This window comes from Chelmon rostratus, chromosome 1, assembly GCF_017976325.1.
Source record: "Chelmon rostratus isolate fCheRos1 chromosome 1, fCheRos1.pri, whole genome shotgun sequence".
Classification (NCBI taxonomy): Eukaryota; Metazoa; Chordata; class Actinopteri; order Chaetodontiformes; family Chaetodontidae; genus Chelmon; species Chelmon rostratus.
Window position 1 is genome coordinate 18960448 of NC_055658.1, and position 18474 is coordinate 18978921.

At 42.2% G+C, this 18474-nt stretch overlaps 2 protein-coding genes across 2 annotated transcripts in view; both read right to left on the reverse strand.

Moving 5' to 3' along the window:
- Positions 1 to 3122, reverse strand: part of kiaa1549lb (KIAA1549-like b) — a 56361-nt gene extending 53239 nt beyond the window's left edge. Inside the window, exon 1 of the mRNA XM_041942549.1 lies at positions 2903 to 3122. Coding sequence (XP_041798483.1) covers positions 2903 to 3122 — 220 coding nt within the window. The remainder of the gene's footprint in view (positions 1 to 2902) is intronic.
- A 1320-nt stretch (positions 3123 to 4442) lies between these two features.
- The window catches only part of hipk3b (homeodomain interacting protein kinase 3b), a 40064-nt gene continuing 26032 nt past the window's right edge, over positions 4443 to 18474 (reverse strand). Inside the window, exons 4-16 of the mRNA XM_041957988.1 lie at positions 17134 to 17253; positions 16494 to 16580; positions 15836 to 16020; positions 15591 to 15750; positions 13726 to 13849; positions 13504 to 13625; positions 13192 to 13316; positions 12693 to 12860; positions 12268 to 12600; positions 12023 to 12169; positions 11648 to 11907; positions 10130 to 10269; positions 4443 to 9418 (exon numbers count right to left, since the gene is read on the reverse strand). Coding sequence (XP_041813922.1) covers positions 8948 to 9418; positions 10130 to 10269; positions 11648 to 11907; positions 12023 to 12169; positions 12268 to 12600; positions 12693 to 12860; positions 13192 to 13316; positions 13504 to 13625; positions 13726 to 13849; positions 15591 to 15750; positions 15836 to 16020; positions 16494 to 16580; positions 17134 to 17253 — 2442 coding nt within the window. The 3' untranslated portion in view covers positions 4443 to 8947. The remainder of the gene's footprint in view (positions 9419 to 10129; positions 10270 to 11647; positions 11908 to 12022; positions 12170 to 12267; positions 12601 to 12692; positions 12861 to 13191; positions 13317 to 13503; positions 13626 to 13725; positions 13850 to 15590; positions 15751 to 15835; positions 16021 to 16493; positions 16581 to 17133; positions 17254 to 18474) is intronic.

Below are 18474 nucleotides of genomic sequence, written 5' to 3' on the forward strand. Positions count from 1 at the left end.
AAGCTAATTTGAGTTTGAATTTCCTCCGCAGTGGTTATCATCATGTTATTCAGCTAACATTAGCTAGCTACCATCAGTGAATGATTTCAGAATATCCTCAGAAACGCCCTCAGATGCAGCTACACCTTGAGCCAGCTGGGGAGCTTCAGCATGAATTCAGAAGTTTTAACAACAGTAATGATAAAGACTTCATCCATTCACTTTTACATCCGGATGAAAAACTTCATTTGATTGACATTTTTGATGCATGAAATGTATATTTTGCCCTTCATGCGTGCAGCGTGTCTTTGGCCTACATTCATTCAGTTCAACGTCATTTAACAAACAAGCACAAATAACAATAATGATTATTATTATTAATAATAATAAAAGTGGTGGTGTGTTGTAATATTATGGTATTGTTAATAAGGTAAGTAAAGTTTGTTTATGTCTAAGTCTGGGTCTGGAATTGCTGCGTCTAGAAGTGCGGGGGCTCTCTGGTGTTGGAGGCCGACGATTTTGAACAGGCGCTGTATTAAAAAATGGTGTTTCAAAAAATTCTATAAAGATTAATCGCCTGTAATTTTCTTTAACACAAACAATCTTGATGCCAACTGTGACCAAGATACATAGTGAGCAGGACATGTTACAGTTGAAAAATCCACCTGTCAGTGTTTACTGGTGGACAAACTCTGCAATGTCTTCTTACTCATTTGCCGACATACACTGATACTGATGTATCTGCAATGAGCTAATATTGGCTGATACATGGGTCTGGCCCATTCATCAGTCGAGCTCTAGCATTTAGCAGTTCAGCCGCTGTGCAGCAGCAGCCAGCATGACATTGGAAGCCAATGCCAGACTGTATTTTAATGAATCTGTGAGCAGATATAAAGGAGGAGGAGTGTATACTGCGGCTCTTTAATGTATTATTCATCATTTATGATTTAATGTCTATCATGGCAATCATATTGTGTGATTTTGCTAAGACTGTGAATGGTGATTGATCTGTAATAGTGTTACTGGATAATGCACAAATCCAATTTTTCTCTCTCCCAATACGGATTCGGATACCTCAACTCAGGCTACCTGCCAATGCCGAGCATTAATCCAACACCACTGCTCTCTTTTTTAACAAATGTGTGCAGCTCACTTCGTAGGACTCGTTGCATTCACAGGTAATATGAGGCCCGGCATTACTGTGACACTGAAAACTGAACCAGAGACCCGCTGTCACTGGATGAATGTAACTGGTGGAGGAAACACTAAATTTTAAAATGGAATGGACAAAGAAACTGTATTTAATGCAGATCGATCACACCATGGATGACATCTGATCTGATCAGCTTCAGTACCAGTCCTGCACATCAGAATCAGTTCACACCTGACTCACTAACACCATCAAAGATCCAAAAGGAACCACAATACTTGAGGCTCATCCTCGCTTTTAATGAGGATGTTTCCCAGAATGATCCGTCATGGGAACTTTCTGCATGTTGTTGCTGTCTAGTGTGTTGCGAGCCAATGTGCTTGCAGGACAGAGTGCATCCTCCATTTTTCAAACCAGTAACACTACTAAAAGACAGCAGAGTCAACCAGTCGCCCACTGTAAAAGACCACACAATCCAGCATCCATTCTCAGTAAACCGGTTCTTCTACACAAAAGGCTCCAGTCCAGGTGCAGTTCCTGGATGTAGGCGAAGTCATGGTATGCCTCTTTCACCCAACATGTACTGTATGGCTCGGGTGCTGCTCATGTGTTTAAGAATGGATGTGCTGACTGTGAGAAGGAGGAGGTGGAGGTGGGAGGGAGGGAGGGAGGGAGGAGGAGGGGACTCTGCTACTGTAGCAGTGCATCAGCAGAGGTGAGACTACAGCCGCCACATCACACTTTGCAGACTGGAGAAAGGTGATGGAGCTGCAGTTGAATGCACACACTCAACATGCTCGCAAAGAACATTTGTTCTGTTTCCATCTGGGGTTACACCAGAGGGTCTCCAGAAGGTGATGCAGCCAAATCAGTGCACATGCAGAGGCTGACTGTCTTTTGCAGTGAAGCCTTTTCTTCCAGCGCTTGTGGTCTGAAGGGCAGCTATGTCGGCCAACCTTACCCCAGCTGCCTCTCATGCCGCCAGAGACAGACAGACCTACAGTGGGCTACAGTATGTGTGTCATTAGTGCTGACCCAGATGCTCTGAAACACTGACTGTCCTGTGACTGCACTGCATTCCCGCAATAAGTCCCTTAAGCTCACTGGCAGACAATACCGACGTTTAATAACCCCTGTCATGGAAATGCAAGCAAAAATGAGCTGCCAGTTGCAGAGCAAAGGGGACGCGAGGTTGAGACAAAGTTGAGGCTGGGATAGCTCATAATGGTGAGCTGCGGAGGAGAAGCAGAGGTTTGAGGTCTGTGCAGCTGCAACCTGATCAGAGAGACAAAAGATTGGGCTTCAGGCTCAGGTGGAAAGATTATAGGTGAGAGAGATTTACATCACATGGAGCAAACCCTGCGCAGCACCATCTCTCACATCATGTCATTGCGGCCAGTGAGGGAATTCATCCTGAATAATAGCCGTTTGGACATATTCCCCGACTGCGCAAATTTCAATGCAATAACAGCCCCGTGCATGTCACAGCACATGCAAACAGCTTATAGGTGCATGGATCACAGATAGTTAAGTTTTTTTCCCCTTTCCTTAAAAAAATGATCCTGCAAGCTATTCAGCCGACCGTGGCTCCATCCGTACAGCCCGTGAATCATGCACCCAGCAGCAATAAATGTGCGGATTACAGAGCGCTGCTCGTGCCAAACAAAAGATCCATTTTCCACCCAGTATGTTAGATGTCACTCGCAGCCTAGATGTGACAAGACAGGTTAATGCAACCCACCAGCATGTGTTTCCTCGGACCGGAGTACTTACCCTCTGCGGCCGAAGCGCACCGGACAAGAAGCAAAAGCGTTCCCACAGACAGCAGACAGTTTGCAAGCATCCCCGCTGCTCCGGCTCGCCACCTGGTCCTCAAACACCTCCCCTCTCCTCCGGCATCCGTCCTTTGCGGCGAGCACCCACCGGGTTCCGCTCCGCCGGCTCCCACCACTTTGGGGTGACCTGTCCGCCCACTCCTCAGACCGGGAGCCATATCCAGTGGATAAGTTGCTGAAGTTTCGGTCGTAAATAATACATTGGATCAATCCTCGTGTGTGATCGGGAAGCACAGCGGTCCCGCGGTCTCGTCGTGTGTCCAGGGTTGGAGGGTGGAGGGGGGGTACGGGGGGGTTGGTGGGGGTGAAGCGGCGTTGAAGGGAAATTAAGAAATGCGCCCTATCGCTCCGCTCCGCTCGGTCCACCCATCAGCACCGTGTGGCGCAGGGCGGCGCGCACACTTCTCCAAAGCTTGGACATGGAGCCGCTGGCGGTGAAATGCCTCACACACACACACACACACACACACACCTGCTCTAAATGGACGGCAGACGTGTTCTGGTGTTCTCGCGTGACGTTTAGGCACAAAGTCAGGATATGGAAGCTGGTGGGTGGTGAATTTAAAGTGTAACACCACCCCTGGTCAAAGTGCGCAAAATTAGCCTCTCTGCTGTTAATTGTCGGGAGAAAGTCTGCAGCCTGCAGGGCGACCTCTGTTGGTGAATGAGAGCACACACAGCTCCTCCTGAAACACAGTGGATTTTAGCCTCGGTCACGCACACGGTGGATTCACATTCAAGAGAGTGACCGGATGTTTTCCTGTACCGTCATTAACAGGTATGTTCAGTCTGTACTCAGGTTTAGACTAATTGCTGCCTCAATATCTTGAGCGTGTACATATGATTGTTGTTGTACCGCTTCATGTCCACCAGGTGTCAGCCCACACCCAGAAAAACACTAACGAAACCTGGAATCGGTGAGTCGAGATAAAAGCTCCAAGGTAACTGAGTCAGACAAAACCTATGTGACAAGAATTCACCACAGACCCTTTTCTTTGTATAAAAATCTTGACTTTTGTTGCATAGTTTCTTACATTGTTTAAGACAACAGTGGCATTATTTATTTAGTAATATCAAGATCGATCTTCATCCACACAGTTATAATGGAATTGTGCCACGAAATGTTCAAATTGACATTTATTTTACTGTGAACTTTAATAATTCTTGTCCATGTTTGCAACAGAAACACCTAGTCAATTAATCCATTTTTTAGTTATAAATCCACAAAAAAGTTGATAATCAATCCTTAAAGTACTTTATCAGACAAAAATACAAAAAAACTCAAAGTATCAGTTCAAATTGATTATCTTCTGCTGCTAAGAGTTTGAAAACCATGTGTCAGAGTTACAAATCAGCATTGTTTGAGAATGTGGTGCACTTGCGGGTAGCTAGTAGTTAAGTCTGTGTATGCGTTCAATACAAGAAAAGCACCTAAATGTATAAAACAGAGAAAAAAATAAGACCAGGACAAAAAGAGCTGCATCAATAGATTTTTTTAATTCAAAGTGAATCTTAACAATAATACACCATAAAGTCTTATTTTGACACTCACCAAAAGAGTCACCTGGAAAACCCGCTTAATGTGACAAAGTAGAGAAGGCTTGGTCACACCTAAATCACTGAGAACTAGAGAGGAAACACTATCGCAAACTGTAAATAGACATCACATCCATAGAGTTAGTTTTCCCAGTCCTCATACTGTAAATATTGCACAGTGCAATTGCTACATGGCAAACTAGTGTAGCACAAAATAAAAAAGCAAATGAAACAAAAACAAAAAAACAAAGCCACAAAAGATCTACAGGTATTAAAACAGTAACAGTTCAGATTTCATAATCAAGTCTATTTGATGAGCAATCTAAACAGATGATTCCATAACTTGCAGTATGAATTAACTCTGAAGTTTATACAGATGACCAGAAAACTCAAAACAAGAGCTCGAGGAAAACAAACCTCATCAAATCAAATCAAAGAGTTACACAGTAGCACATTTAGACCAATACAGACCCTGAATTAACATCTCTAAAGGATAATACCGCAGCAGAGGATTTTTCTTCTGATATCAAAGTCAGAACTTTAATAGTAGCAATTTTACAAACAACTGTTTTATCTGTTAAATGTTACGTGAATCCTCAAAAAAAAAAGTTATCCATAAACCAAGGTGTCAATCGTGTGGAAAATTAAAAACTTTTAAGATTTCTCTCCTCTTGCATCCATTCTTTAACTAACATGTATGGGAGAGTTTATGCAGGCGCATTGCTGGTGAATACCTTTGGAGGAATTAAAACACAGATTACATTTCACATGCTTCTTATTGGGGAACTATTTCAAGCACTAATCTGTTAAGTGCATGCCTTGCCATCATGGGCTTTCTTTCCCAAAATGATACTGGAGTATGATCAGTAAAGCATACAGGTAAGAGAACAAAAACGCCATTAAAAACATACAACCATATCAATGTCAATGTTTATATGTGGAGTATTGCACTCATGACTGACTGTGCAGAGAAACCACAATAATCTCCTTGACAGAGCACTTTCCATGCAGAGCACAGAATAAACATCCAGATAAGACTACTCCTGGCTGCTCTGATTTTTAACAGGCCAGTGTCGTCAACTGCGCTCTGGTTACACTCTGCTCAGCCATAACTTCTGCACGATGGAAAAGCTGCTCTGAGCAGACAGCTTCGAGGCAGACAAAGTGAAGCAATTTAGGCGTACATGCAAGGTAATGTAAAGCATGGAGATTATCTAAGAACACTTGGTGGTGCAATGACCGCACAATGTAAAGTATTGCATCTGCTGTTCAGCCAGAGTGACTATCCATAGATTTGAGTGTCATATCATTCAAAGTGTGTGTGTGTGTATGTGTGTGTGTTTTATCGGTGTGTTACCACAGAGAGGATTTGGTGGCGGCTATCTGAAAGAAAAGGAGAGCCACCACCATGTACGTGTCCTCTGTGGTGTCTATGAGCTGATCAGAGGAGCACAAGTCCCTGGAATGACACTGATGAAATCCTAGTTTGTGGGGGGGGGGTTCCACTTGGCCGTTAAAAGACTGTCTACTCTATAGGTAATGGACTGTTATCCGATTCTATGCCTTCCTCCTCAACTAAGCGGTGAGGAATCATCATCTTGAATTCTCACTTTCTGAATCTCAAGGCACATACGCAGTGCTGCTCACACTGTCTCAATTCCAGTAAGGAACACGCAACAATGGCCACAGTTTTGCACTGACAAAACATCTTTTCGATAGGAGACACTCATAAAGGGGAGAGCGATCTGAACACAAGGCAGTTTAGAATATCAAACTGTGAAACTGATATTCAAGCCAGATATAACATTGAACAGTTAAAAGTTTGCAATAAATATTTGTTCAAATCAATTCAACGGTAAAACAAGTTGTAAAACATTCTTTTGGAACAGAAACATTGGGCTAAATTTATTTTTGGACACACAGTCTAATCACCCAAACCCTTACAAGCCGAACTACCTGTATGAGTGCTTAGTGGCGAGTGCGTTTGTGTGTAATTGGTGGAAACGTTACTGAAGTTTTTCAATGAACGCGATGGATTTTTTTTTTCTTTCTGGCATCTCACAGTGCTCCTGTAACACACCAAAGAGTACTGGTAGTATACTACAATGAAGAAGTTAAATCAATCCTGCAAGCTACAGCTTTCCATGTGTACAAAACGTCAATATGAAAACATACAAAAAAAAATTAAGTTACATCGATACATCATTTATATGCAGTGATGAGCCCGAAAGGTTAATTAGGATAAAATACTGATGCAAAAACACACACCCCGAGAAACAACGAATGCAACTAATGTTCATCATCAGCAATACAGTAGTTACAATGACACTCCAAATATGAACGCAAAACACAAAAATCAAAACCACTTCTATTTCAGATAATTAGGGACCTATACAAAAATAGCAACGCTAGGTTTTAACTCAGAGAAATCACCTAATTTCACAGCTATTGAAGTGGCAATCATCATATAGCAGCTTATCTATGATACATTCAAGAAGAAATGATACGACTTATTAATTGCCCAATAAGCTAGACAAAACCTCGGCCATTTTTTAAATACAATTTTTTTGTTTGTTTTCATTTAACCCCATTCTACAACTACAGTATAACTGAGGTCTATGCAAACAGAATAGCTACCTTGCTCAGGAAATGAATTACAGTCTTTGGTGCTGCACAAGCAACTTCATTTGAAAATAAAAGACAAAAAAAATGTACACACATAACTAGTAAAATGAACAGAAAAATGCACACACAGCATATCTACATATATATATGTATATATATATATATAGACTGGTACTACCATCATATATATATATATATATATATAGATATATATATATATATATATATATAGATATATAGATATATATATATATAGATAGATAGATAGATATCCTCCCTGACGGAATGTATAAAATAAGCAGTTGACACCGATAAGCCTTAAGCCTTTAACAAATGGTATAATGTAAAGGGAAAAAGTTAACTTTGTCACACATGCATAAATGAGAGAATTGCACACAATTAACTCACACCTTATCAAGCATCTGTACTAAATAGTCTAGCTCTATAATATATGTCCATATATGTGTTTATCAAATACTGCATGGTTTGCTCAGGCTTAGAAGATTCCATACGATGAATTAATTTGCATTTTTTCCTTACCTAATCAAAGCCATGCCCACCACACTTCTAAACATCTAAGAAACAAAGTGAAAACACTCAAAAAATGAAATACGAAGACGTAAAAGAAAAAGAAAAATAATCGACTATTTAGATTGTATTGCAGTTTCATCAAACAGTACAAATACTGCTCGTAATAAGAGTTTCACTAAATACAAAGTGATTATCAAATATTAAGCAATACTCAGTACTTGCACTTTGTACACTAGTTCATTCGGGAAAGGGAGAATGAAAGAAAAAGAAAATGAACAGTTTTTAATGAAACAGTAAGCATTCGCAACAGCAAAGCATGCTGTTCTTCTTGAAAGAACAGAAAAGTAACTCACTACACACTGAAATATACACTGACTCCAAAAAATAAGCACCGCTATTCGCGATACATCACATCAATGCAGGCTATGCATGGACATATACACATGTGCATATATATATACTCACACATAGGATGCATCAACTGATTGGAATTTCAAGTGCTGCAGTCCAGTACATTAATATTCATGTATATAGTCATATATAAGTAGTAACATTAACAACCTCAAATATGTAAGGCACTATGGCTGGGGACAGTTATACAATGCAGCGAGTCTTGTGACACGAACAATAAGAGCAACGTCTATGCATCTTTCCGTTTACATTTTTGCTCATGCAAGACCACATGCAGCGTGAGGAACAACCCTATTTAAATCGGTTAATTGACTTGACATTGCTAACACCAAAAGACACCAAAAAGGTACAAATACTTCAAACGCAGTACAACATACACCGTGGACAACATGTGCATCTGTCAATCTAGAGCTAGAGACTGGGATGGCTTTACAAATATGAATGTGTCTTGCACACGTAAGAAGGCAATATAGAAAAATAGCTGGGATCAGGGGTGCAAAGTCCTAACTATTCAACACCACCCCAATTATTTACCTGTTTTGAGGAGTATTCGTAGAAGATCCAATGCAAAGATATATCAAATGTGCAAAACACATTAAGTGTGAGTTTTACTACTCATTCATTCTTTCATTCAGTCATTCATACATTATTTCCTTCTTAATTTTTGCCCAATCATCTCCACCATTGGAAATCTTTTTTTTTCTTTTTTTTAAAGCTTGAAGTTCAATTACACCCAAGTCTACATGATTGAAAAAATAGCTTGCTTTCTCTGTGGTTGTGCCATGGTTTTGGAAATGAAAACCATGTTTGTGGTTTAAGATAGAATTCGCCCTGTTCACTTAGCCCTCAGGTGGTATGAAGGGTACCTGGGCAGCCATGCTCAGATGTAAGGGTACTGGTTTATTTTGGTGGGGCTGAGAGGGAAACTGGCGTAGGCAGGTGAGGCAATGTAGGAGTGCGGGGGAAAGAGTGGCTTGAATTGGCCCTGGGGGTGCAAGGTGGGGGAGGGCAGCAGCCGGGGGTTGATGCCCACTGTGACCTGATGCACGATGCCTGCTGGGTGGGAGATGCTGTAGGTAGGCTGGAGGACAGGGCGGGAGGCTACGGGGGAAGCCAGGAGGTGGGCCACGGGTGCAGCCGTGACCAGAGGACCAGAAGGGGGGTAGGACAGTAAGGTTGGCTGGGAGTGCGGGTGGCCCCCAAGGTGGGGGTGCGGCCCTGTGGTGTGGTTTGGGCTGCTGTGGGACAGGGTGAATGTGTGCCCATGCATGGTGGGAGGGATATAGGCTTGCGGTCTCCGGTGGGCAAAGTTGCCGTTCCATTCTTGATGGCAGGAACCGAAATGCTGCACCTGAGAGCGAGAAGGAATATCTGACTGATCCGACTCACCATTTTCATCAGCAAAGTTTGTCTTTCTGTCATGAGCCACTAGATGCTGCTGTTTTCACATTTTTACATGTCACTCTGTCTCTAACCAGTCATGAACAATCCTGACACCCACCTCTTCATTTGTGTTCAAAGTTACAATATTCTGTTCTTTGTCTTATTGGCAGTGTTCACCCACCAACTGTGAGTAATCTTGAGCGTAGCTGATAGATTTGTTAGCAACAAAAGCTACTGTGGCAGATGAATTAAGTCTCATTTACAGTATGAAGCGTGCTCTTGGCTGCTGCTCTGCTATGAAAAGGAAATATTAGCAATTCAAATGATAAATTTATCATTTAAATGCAGAGTGTGGTCACAACCACTTTAGTAATTTAAGAAACTGGAGCTTTCTGGTACCCTTTGGTTTGCCAACTCCTTCAATTACTGACTTTCAAGGGACAGATGCAGGATTCAATGACTTCACATGACAATGTTATAAAATGGGACTTTCCACAAGCAAACAACTGCGTTTAGTTGGACACCACGTCCAAACCAGCCTCTGCTAGTGATTAAACCTAATAATCACAATCATATTCTGCTTGATTGATGGGACTGAATGCAGCCAACAAGCATAAAAAAAGGAATATAAAAAGTTCTGTTTACGTGTTGTTGTGTACACCTGACTGCATGCGCTCACCTGCCCAAAGCCTATAGGCTGCTGCTGCTGGGGCTGGAATGCAGGGGTGATCTTCTGCGGCCTGTTGAGGAGGGGAGTGGAGTGGTGATGTTGTCGCCCAGGAATGCCTCGCCCTTTGGACTGGCACGAAGACTCTAAGACTAAAGTAGGAGGTCATGTAAAGAGGGAGGGATGGACAAACAGAGGAGGCGATGACATATGTTAATGCAGACAATTTGGTGTCCTGATATCAATAGCACAACATAAGTAACAGGCAAAGAAGACGCAACCAGAGATCGGACCCAACCACAACCGCAGAAATGGCAACATTTATGTCAGGAGGTTTTGTAGGCTTGTCAGCTGCGTCTCATCATTTCCAAACCTTTAAATATAGTGGCATCTGTCCTCTGAATATGATCTAGGTGATTATAAATAGATATGTTTGGGGGAATCTGGGAGGAGTTGGTAACTAAGCTTGTTCATAGAGCTTTTAGTGGGGTCAGACCATCAGCTATAAATACACCCAGTAGTGCTAGAATAGCAAGCTGTGCCCTTTTATGTGGGGCTTCAGTTGCAATAGTTTGAGGGTTGGGGAGGGAGATGCCTTTGACATGAGAGGTAATTTGATTCCGTATGATTTTCTCTGAGGATTTAAAGTCAAAACCCCCAATTTAAAAGCCCTATAAAGAGGTAGCTCTTCAATGAATGAAAGAGACTGTGTGGTCCCACTGACCACAGCTGTTATAAAGCCTACATACAGCATGCGTAACTCCATTTTAACACCTGAAATAAACATTCATCAAACATTTATTTGTATATGACAGCCAGTATAGTCTCTGGTTGACATCCATGTTTGGAATATTTTATCCAGGATGTTAAATGTTTTGGGGAACAGCGCATGTCTTATATATAGCTTTAAGAAATGCAAATCCACATAGACACAGGGGCTCAGATACAGTCTGGAGCCAGAGTGAGGAGTATTGACAGCAAACAAATATCCACTCCAGAGATCAGAGTAGATACGTCAGGGCAGGTCACTCATAATCACCTGTGAGAACCTCTGTGGCCTACAAAGACAGCGTAATCCCAGGCCATGTGACCTGCGGAGCAGACAGCAGCAGTGGTGACTGGATCTCTGAGCTACCATGACCCGCTCATGCACTTGCTGGTCATGAGTGGATAACACCATCAGTGCTTCAGACACATGAGTATGCAGAGGTAAAGGTGTCCTGTCACCTGCTTTATTCATATGATCCAGAACCTGGGTTTGGGTTTTACGGGCCACTCTCACTTCCAGAAGTTCTTAAACTGACACACTGAAATTTTGAATTCTGTGTTTTAAGATTTAAGCACACTTTGCATAAATTGCATCCACATTTTGACAATTCTCACGACATTCCATGTTTTGCACTTGATTCCATTTTTAGTATCAAATTCTGTGTTTTCTACATCTTGGTAATCATAAAGTCCTATATGTCACCTTAAAGTCAAACAAACTGAATGATTTGTGTTACCACTCTATCATATGTCCAGTTTTACCTGTGCTGCCAGGTGTTTCACCAATGATAGCAGGGTTGTTGTTGTTCTGCACCCTCATTGGAGGCACCACGACAGTACGAACAGTTGGCTTGCTGGGCTCCGTCTCTGGAGCAACGCACGCAACACGGGGCTCGCAGTTCTGATTGCTGCCAGCGATGAAACGTCGCTCTGTGAAGGGACTGTTGCTGTGGCCAGAGGTGTCCGAGGCAGGCGAGCTGTCCACCGTGTCACAACCGCTCTCCTGTTCATCGTCTGACATACTGTGAGAGGACAACCAATGAGTTACAGAGATATCTCTTTTGTTGCGGTAGAGCAGCCATTGGAGAAATGAGCAAAACATTTGTAGGAGGTTTTGTTTGAATCAGCTGATCATACCTGTTGGGGTGTTTGCAGGGTGATGTGCTGGACTGGGCTGAGGCTGAAGAGCTGGTGCTGAGTGTACTGTCTGGACTGCTGAGCGAGCAGACTCTCTCCATATTGACAGTGCTCTGACACGCCTCACAATCTGCACTACCCTTACACCTGTGTGCAGAGAGAGCCCAATAAAATAAGGCACAAATGATTTAGAACCAATGTAGAGACACAGTATAGTTAAAGAGAATCTGGTTGTCGGTACTCACTCCCCCATCGAGTGTCTTTGTGCCCTCTCCTCTTCGTCGCTGCTGATACTGATGACGCTGACAGTTGGGCTAGCTAGGTCAGAGATCACCATGGCCTGCCGCTGCTCCTGCGAAACTGAAAGCTCCTCACAGTCTGGCTCGACTTTACAGCAGTTCTCCTCTTCATCCTCCTCCACCTGCTCTGTTCCTTGCTCCTCTCCAGCAGTGTGCCCTGCCTCTGGGCATCTGGCTTCCTCCTCCTCTACCTCCTGCACATTCTTTGCTATATCGGCCATCTTTGGGGACTGGCATACTAAATTTTGGATGTTTGTGTTTTGGGAGAAGTTGCTGGCCCTATTGAATAAAAATAAGTCACTTTCAGAAAGGGAGAAAACCTAAAACATGCGTTTTAATTGTAAGAGGCAAAACCCATATGCTGTACGTACCTGTTCACACAAGGCTTAGCTCTCTTGTTGGCAGCTGGCTGTGGCCACACCACATGTGCAATGCCTATGTTGATTGGCTGGTGGGTGGACATGGTCATTTGGTTGGTTAAGAATGGCTGAGGGTGTGCAATCATGGAGCTGTAATGATTGCCATGGGGACGCACTTTCCTGCATTAAGGAAACAGAACATTGCAAATTGAGCCAAAAGCCTTTAGCGCCATTACTGAAAAAATGGTCTCAGTCGCTGGTCTCAAAGGACATGTATGACTCATCGATCATTAACATTCAGGGGAGCAAGTGTGCTGTATCAGAGCGGTACAGCCATTCCCAAGGGTGTATACATAGAAACACAAAGGTAATAAAGCACTAATAAATATTGCTTTAAATAATACTAAAATATATTGTAACTATAACGACCATATACACAGAAAGGATACGGTTAATGTCTCAAAAATATATTTGTTGTAACCCCCCTGAAACAGACAAAGAAATCGCTTACCCCCAGTCACCCAATCTCTGTGAGCCCGCCACAGTGTCAGATGCCAAAGTGGTTGGTGGGGGGGGGACTGATGTCACCTGCTGCCAAGCAGGCACCAAGATCTGCTGTGCACGGCTGGACCAGGCCTGATGAAGTACAGACAAGCAAAGCAGTTACATCCAATAACTGTTCTCTCAGTGTTGGTTCCATCAGCTTGCAAATCAAAACCATTTAACTGATCTACACTTACTGATGAAGTAGAGATTTCTCTCCATCCAGGCCTATGTTCTTTGACTTCTATTCTCATCATTCCCCTTTTTGCTACACCCTTACCTGTGTGATAACTCCAGGTCTGATTTGTATGGGCTGGATGGGGGGTGCTTGAGTGACCAGAGGCACAGAAGCCTCCATTCGAACAGAGTAGCCTGCTGGTTTAGCTGTGTTGGCGGGGATTCCTGCAGTTACAATGGAGAGGAAAATGCTTGACTTTAAGATATTTAGTCTAGAGACTATTAAGAATATTAAACAAGAGAAATAAGGATTTACACATCCTACCTTGAATGGTTGGGGGACATAAAATGAGTGCCTGCTGAAATGAATCGTTGCATCCAAACTGACCACTTCCTGTCTGCAGTGGTATCCTGGGGTGCATCACTGATGGGGCTGATGGGGCTAACCCCTACAGAAAAAGAAAAGGCATATGACTGGACTGGACATTTCTATCTTATCAGAAGGATCAACAGTAGCATTAACAAGCCAGTAGATGGCGACATCTCTGTGAGGAGCAGTCTGTTTTTCAGACAGGGCCCAGGAGAGATTAGAGGGTTAGTTTGTTAACTTTAGGCATATCCCTGGAATTTCAGAAGAGAGATGGTTGCTTACTTGGCTCACCTGTGGCTGTGGTAGATCACCATTGTAACTAAAACACATGGCTGAACTACTCTAGAAGAAGGTACTGAATCAAAAAGTATTCAAGGCCCACTCTGGGGAAAACATGTCTCCACACTTGAAGGATTACAATAGGCAGAGGAAATGATTTAATGTGCCATTAAATTTCTGTTCTTGATCTGTTGATACTGCATATGATGTGTGAATGTGGTCAAATCTTAGGCTGATAACAGTCATTGTGAGACCAATTGGTTCACCAAAAGTTAGATTTTTTTGAAAGCTGGATAACTTAAAGGTCAATGTTTTACTCTTTGAGACAGGCTTGAGCGATAAACAAAGAACAGTCGAGCATGTGCCTCTGCTTCACTACTCACGCTGCTCTCGTGCCTGACTATAATCACTCATTTATTGAATAACGAGAACTAGGCTTATATTGTTCTGCTGTAGCTCCCGCATGTAGCCCGACCCCCACACACACGATAGTAAACACAAAGCAGCCTTTCAGAGAATATTACTAAAAAAGCCACCACATTTTCCTATAAAATTCTCCTGAACAAGAAAGATTTACCATTTACTATATGAAACTACAGCTTAGCATTTTTGTTGTGCAAGGAACGTGACGTTTCAATTCTGAATAGGAATGAGAGAACCTTCTAATATTATCCTGATGAAACACACATCAAGTCACCATTATAGTGCATTACAAGTAATGTTTGGTCATCTTTTCATGTTTTGTCCTCTGTATAATGGCTTTTGAGATGTTTTGCATTAGAAAGACCCAATGTGAAAAACATGGTCAGCTCCTTTTTTCTCCTCAGCAACAACACTGATTTGCACTGTTGCCATGACCTCAGAAACATGACGTGATTTTGTTGCCATGACAGCAGTGCTGAGACGCAGTAAGACGGGCAAGTCAGCATACATGAAGCTAATAACGGCAAGGATATTGTCTACATGATCAGTCTTCACAGGAGCAGATGAACAGAACACACTGCATGTCAATATCCCAGACCATCTGTGATTATTCCATCACTCAGATATTGTGATTTTTTTTGTTTTATTTTAATTCTCCTTTCAGGAAACAAAAAAGTAAATAATGCAATAACAACCACAACTCCGAAAAAGTTGGGATGCTGTGTAAAAAGGAAATAAAAACAGAAGGCAATCATTTCAACGGTTCTACGAAGCATTCCTGAGCTCATGTAGTAATATCCTTTGTTCAATCATGTGTTCACAAAGTGGTGAGCTCCCTCCATCCTTGCATGTGAACAACTGAGCCTCAGACAAAATATTGCATACATTCTCTTTGTAGTGTGTCAATTGATGTCAAAATGGATTAGCAAATTATCACATTTTGTTTTATTCTGTTTTATATCCCATGTTTTATATTTTTTGAAGCTTATTAGTTGGTTGGTTCTTTTTGTTTTAATTCCCCAATGATTGATGACTACAGTGTGTAAGTGTAATAAAACTCCCTCCGCACATTGATAGAAATGGCAGATGATGACGCTTACACATCCTGAGTGACTTACTTGAGTGTGGACACCTGTCATCTTGCTGAATGGGTGGTTGACAGAGGCAGCGGCAGTTGTAGTCACAGGTCTGACAAAAGGACCTTTATTTCTGTTGGCTGCCTCATATGCACTGGGACGAGCCCAGCAAACATCCATGATATGGAAACATGACTTCACACTACAGGCAGAGGAGCGACATGGAGGGTTATGCAGGAAGATCAAAATGAGGACATGTCTGAAAATCTGAGGCAAAAAGGACTCACTGGTTGCTATGGGGAAAGTCGAGCAGGTGTTGCATTGTCACAAACGGGTGGCTGAGAGCTTCGGCGGGGGCAATCCTCTCTTCTGCATCAATCAACAACATCTTCTTCAGCAGGCCCACAAACTCTCTACGGTCTGCCTTCTCTGCTAGCAAGTCACTACCTTCCAGATTCATCACCAAGTTCACCTGGATTACAAACATTTTACTGTTAAAACAGCTGGTCAAAATAACAGTTCAACTACCGTAAAAAAGTAAAATGAGAAATGTTACATTATGGTATGCTCTTTGTATAATGAATCAATTGATTTTTCTAATATGACATGGAGATGAACTTGTAAGAATCTCCTCTGACTCGAAAAAGTACAGACCTGAAAAAGCACTGATCGTTGCAAGGGGAATTTTCACCTGTGGTCTGTTTCTACAGTGATTGTGAGTGAAAACTGGACTTTGGTTTTAAATTTGGGTGTAGCATTTTACTGAAGGGAAGTTAAGCCTCGAGGCACTCTTTTCTAAGTAATAAGATGTGTCTGCTCTGCTCTGTTCATTCAGCATGTACTTCCTCTGGCAAAGATCTAGTCGCTGACATCCTCTAAACATTTGAAGTTGAACTTCCTCTGAAGTCCTGTTGAGTACATTGTGGCCCGAGCAGCTCAACGTACGTGCGCTATGTCATCCAAACAGCTGAAGATGTACTTCCGTGCTTCCTTTGATTTCATTCCCGTCTCGGTCTCATGCTCATCTGTTGACTACAGAAAAAGAACATATTTAGTGGGGACATAAACGAATTCAGTGAAGCAGTTGCTGTGCTCAGTTTGTTATGATTTTAATAGTTTATGTTACAATAAACTACTTCAAGCTAATTAAAAAACCTGCATAATCACAACTTCAAATTCCAAAGTAGAAAAGTATGTTGGGGATTCATGACTCACACTCTCAAAATGTACTGCATCTGTGAGTTAATCTGCTTATTAGAAAAATTACATTGTAGAACCCGATGCTGACTCACAGTATGTGAAGCAATGTGACAGACTGCTAGTATGTATAATATTTTCTCTGACTTAATCTTCATTAAGACTTTATCTTAACAGTTAGTATTTCTGTGCAGGCTTTGGTTTGTTTCTGCAAAGCTATCGTTGCTTCTATATTAGGAACTGCAGTCTTTGTTTGCCCAGTTAGAGCTGACCTACCATTTTCACTCTGAGCTCTTCGTAAAGCAAAGCAAAGGTAGAGGTTGGTCGTTTTGAATGAGCGGTAATGAACGAATTTGCCATGTTTTTAAGGTGTGTGAATACTCCTCACCTTTAGTCTCCATGTTGCATATGGTGAGTCAGAGTCTCTGCAAAAGAACCGTGCTGTCTTTGTTCCTGCATTCAACAAATGTTCTCCTGGCAAACCTTGTGTCTGAGAAATGTATCGAATCTGTTCAGGAGGAAAGGGAGGGAGAAAAGAGAATAAGACATATCGTTGCTAAAGAAAAAGGCAATTTTTGTTGGTTTAAGGTGGACTGTAAAAGCTCAAATGCCATTTTATATGACATAATCAAGATTTATCTTCATTCTAAACACTTCAACAACCGCTGTTTTTCCACAGTCATTGTTAATTTCTCCATCATCCACACTCACTCCACAACCAATGAATCGACAGAGCTCCTAATACTGGCACATTCTTTTAGGTACTAATAATTTACAAGGTCAGTCAGTGATGTTACTCTAAAAAGTCCCTCATAGTGTAAGTTACTGTGTGGATGTATATAGTTCATAGTAGGGACAGCTGCAGAGACCATGAACATGGCACATTCCTGAGAAATGGCTAGACCCAAAAAGGAGCCCTTGTACTGAGAGCAGCTTGTGTTTATGATCTCTGGAAGGTGTCAGGGTCTTTTCATGTATACTCTGATAACAAGGTTCCTATGGTCTCAATGCCAAATACTTTGCTGCGTAATGATGCTTGTCAGTCAGATGCTGCGTGGCAAGAGTCACATACAGGTTTATGAGAGGAGACCAGTGAGAAGTCTGGCTGACGTCAATCACACCTAAGTGTAAAGGACAAGAACCATTAGAGATTCAGCGCTGCCAGGAAGCAAAGAGAGAGCAAAGAGCCACGCATTTGGAGAATGGTCATGATCATGAAGAAGTGTGAGTTTGTGAGTGAGTTCCAAGAGGCACCTCACATCTACAAAGTGAACTGTATAGACTGAAAATGTTTTTGTTGGAAGCGCCTCGTGTTGCTCTTCACGTTGCTCTCCCTGGCCAATGTGGCTGTGTGTGTGGGATCTATGTCTGTGTTACTAGGCTACATGAAGTTATGACAAAGAAATGCATTCAGTGGGTGCTGCTAAGAGATTTAGATGGGATGGTGGAGATACACTTGTTTATATCAAGACATACACACATCCAAGCATTATAAAATGCATTGCATCCCTGGAATTGCTTTCCTTTAGTCCTTTGCCCAATGCATGCTGATTTATGTCAACCAAAATCTAATTTTCTGTCTTTCACTATTCATAACATTCATCATTTTCAACAAACTCAACCCTGAAGTACACTAATTTCCTGTCCGTGTCCAGAATAAAGCTGCACTGTGGTTCAGCAACATCACGTAAACGGCAACAGACACAAAAACACAAACAAAACACTGTCA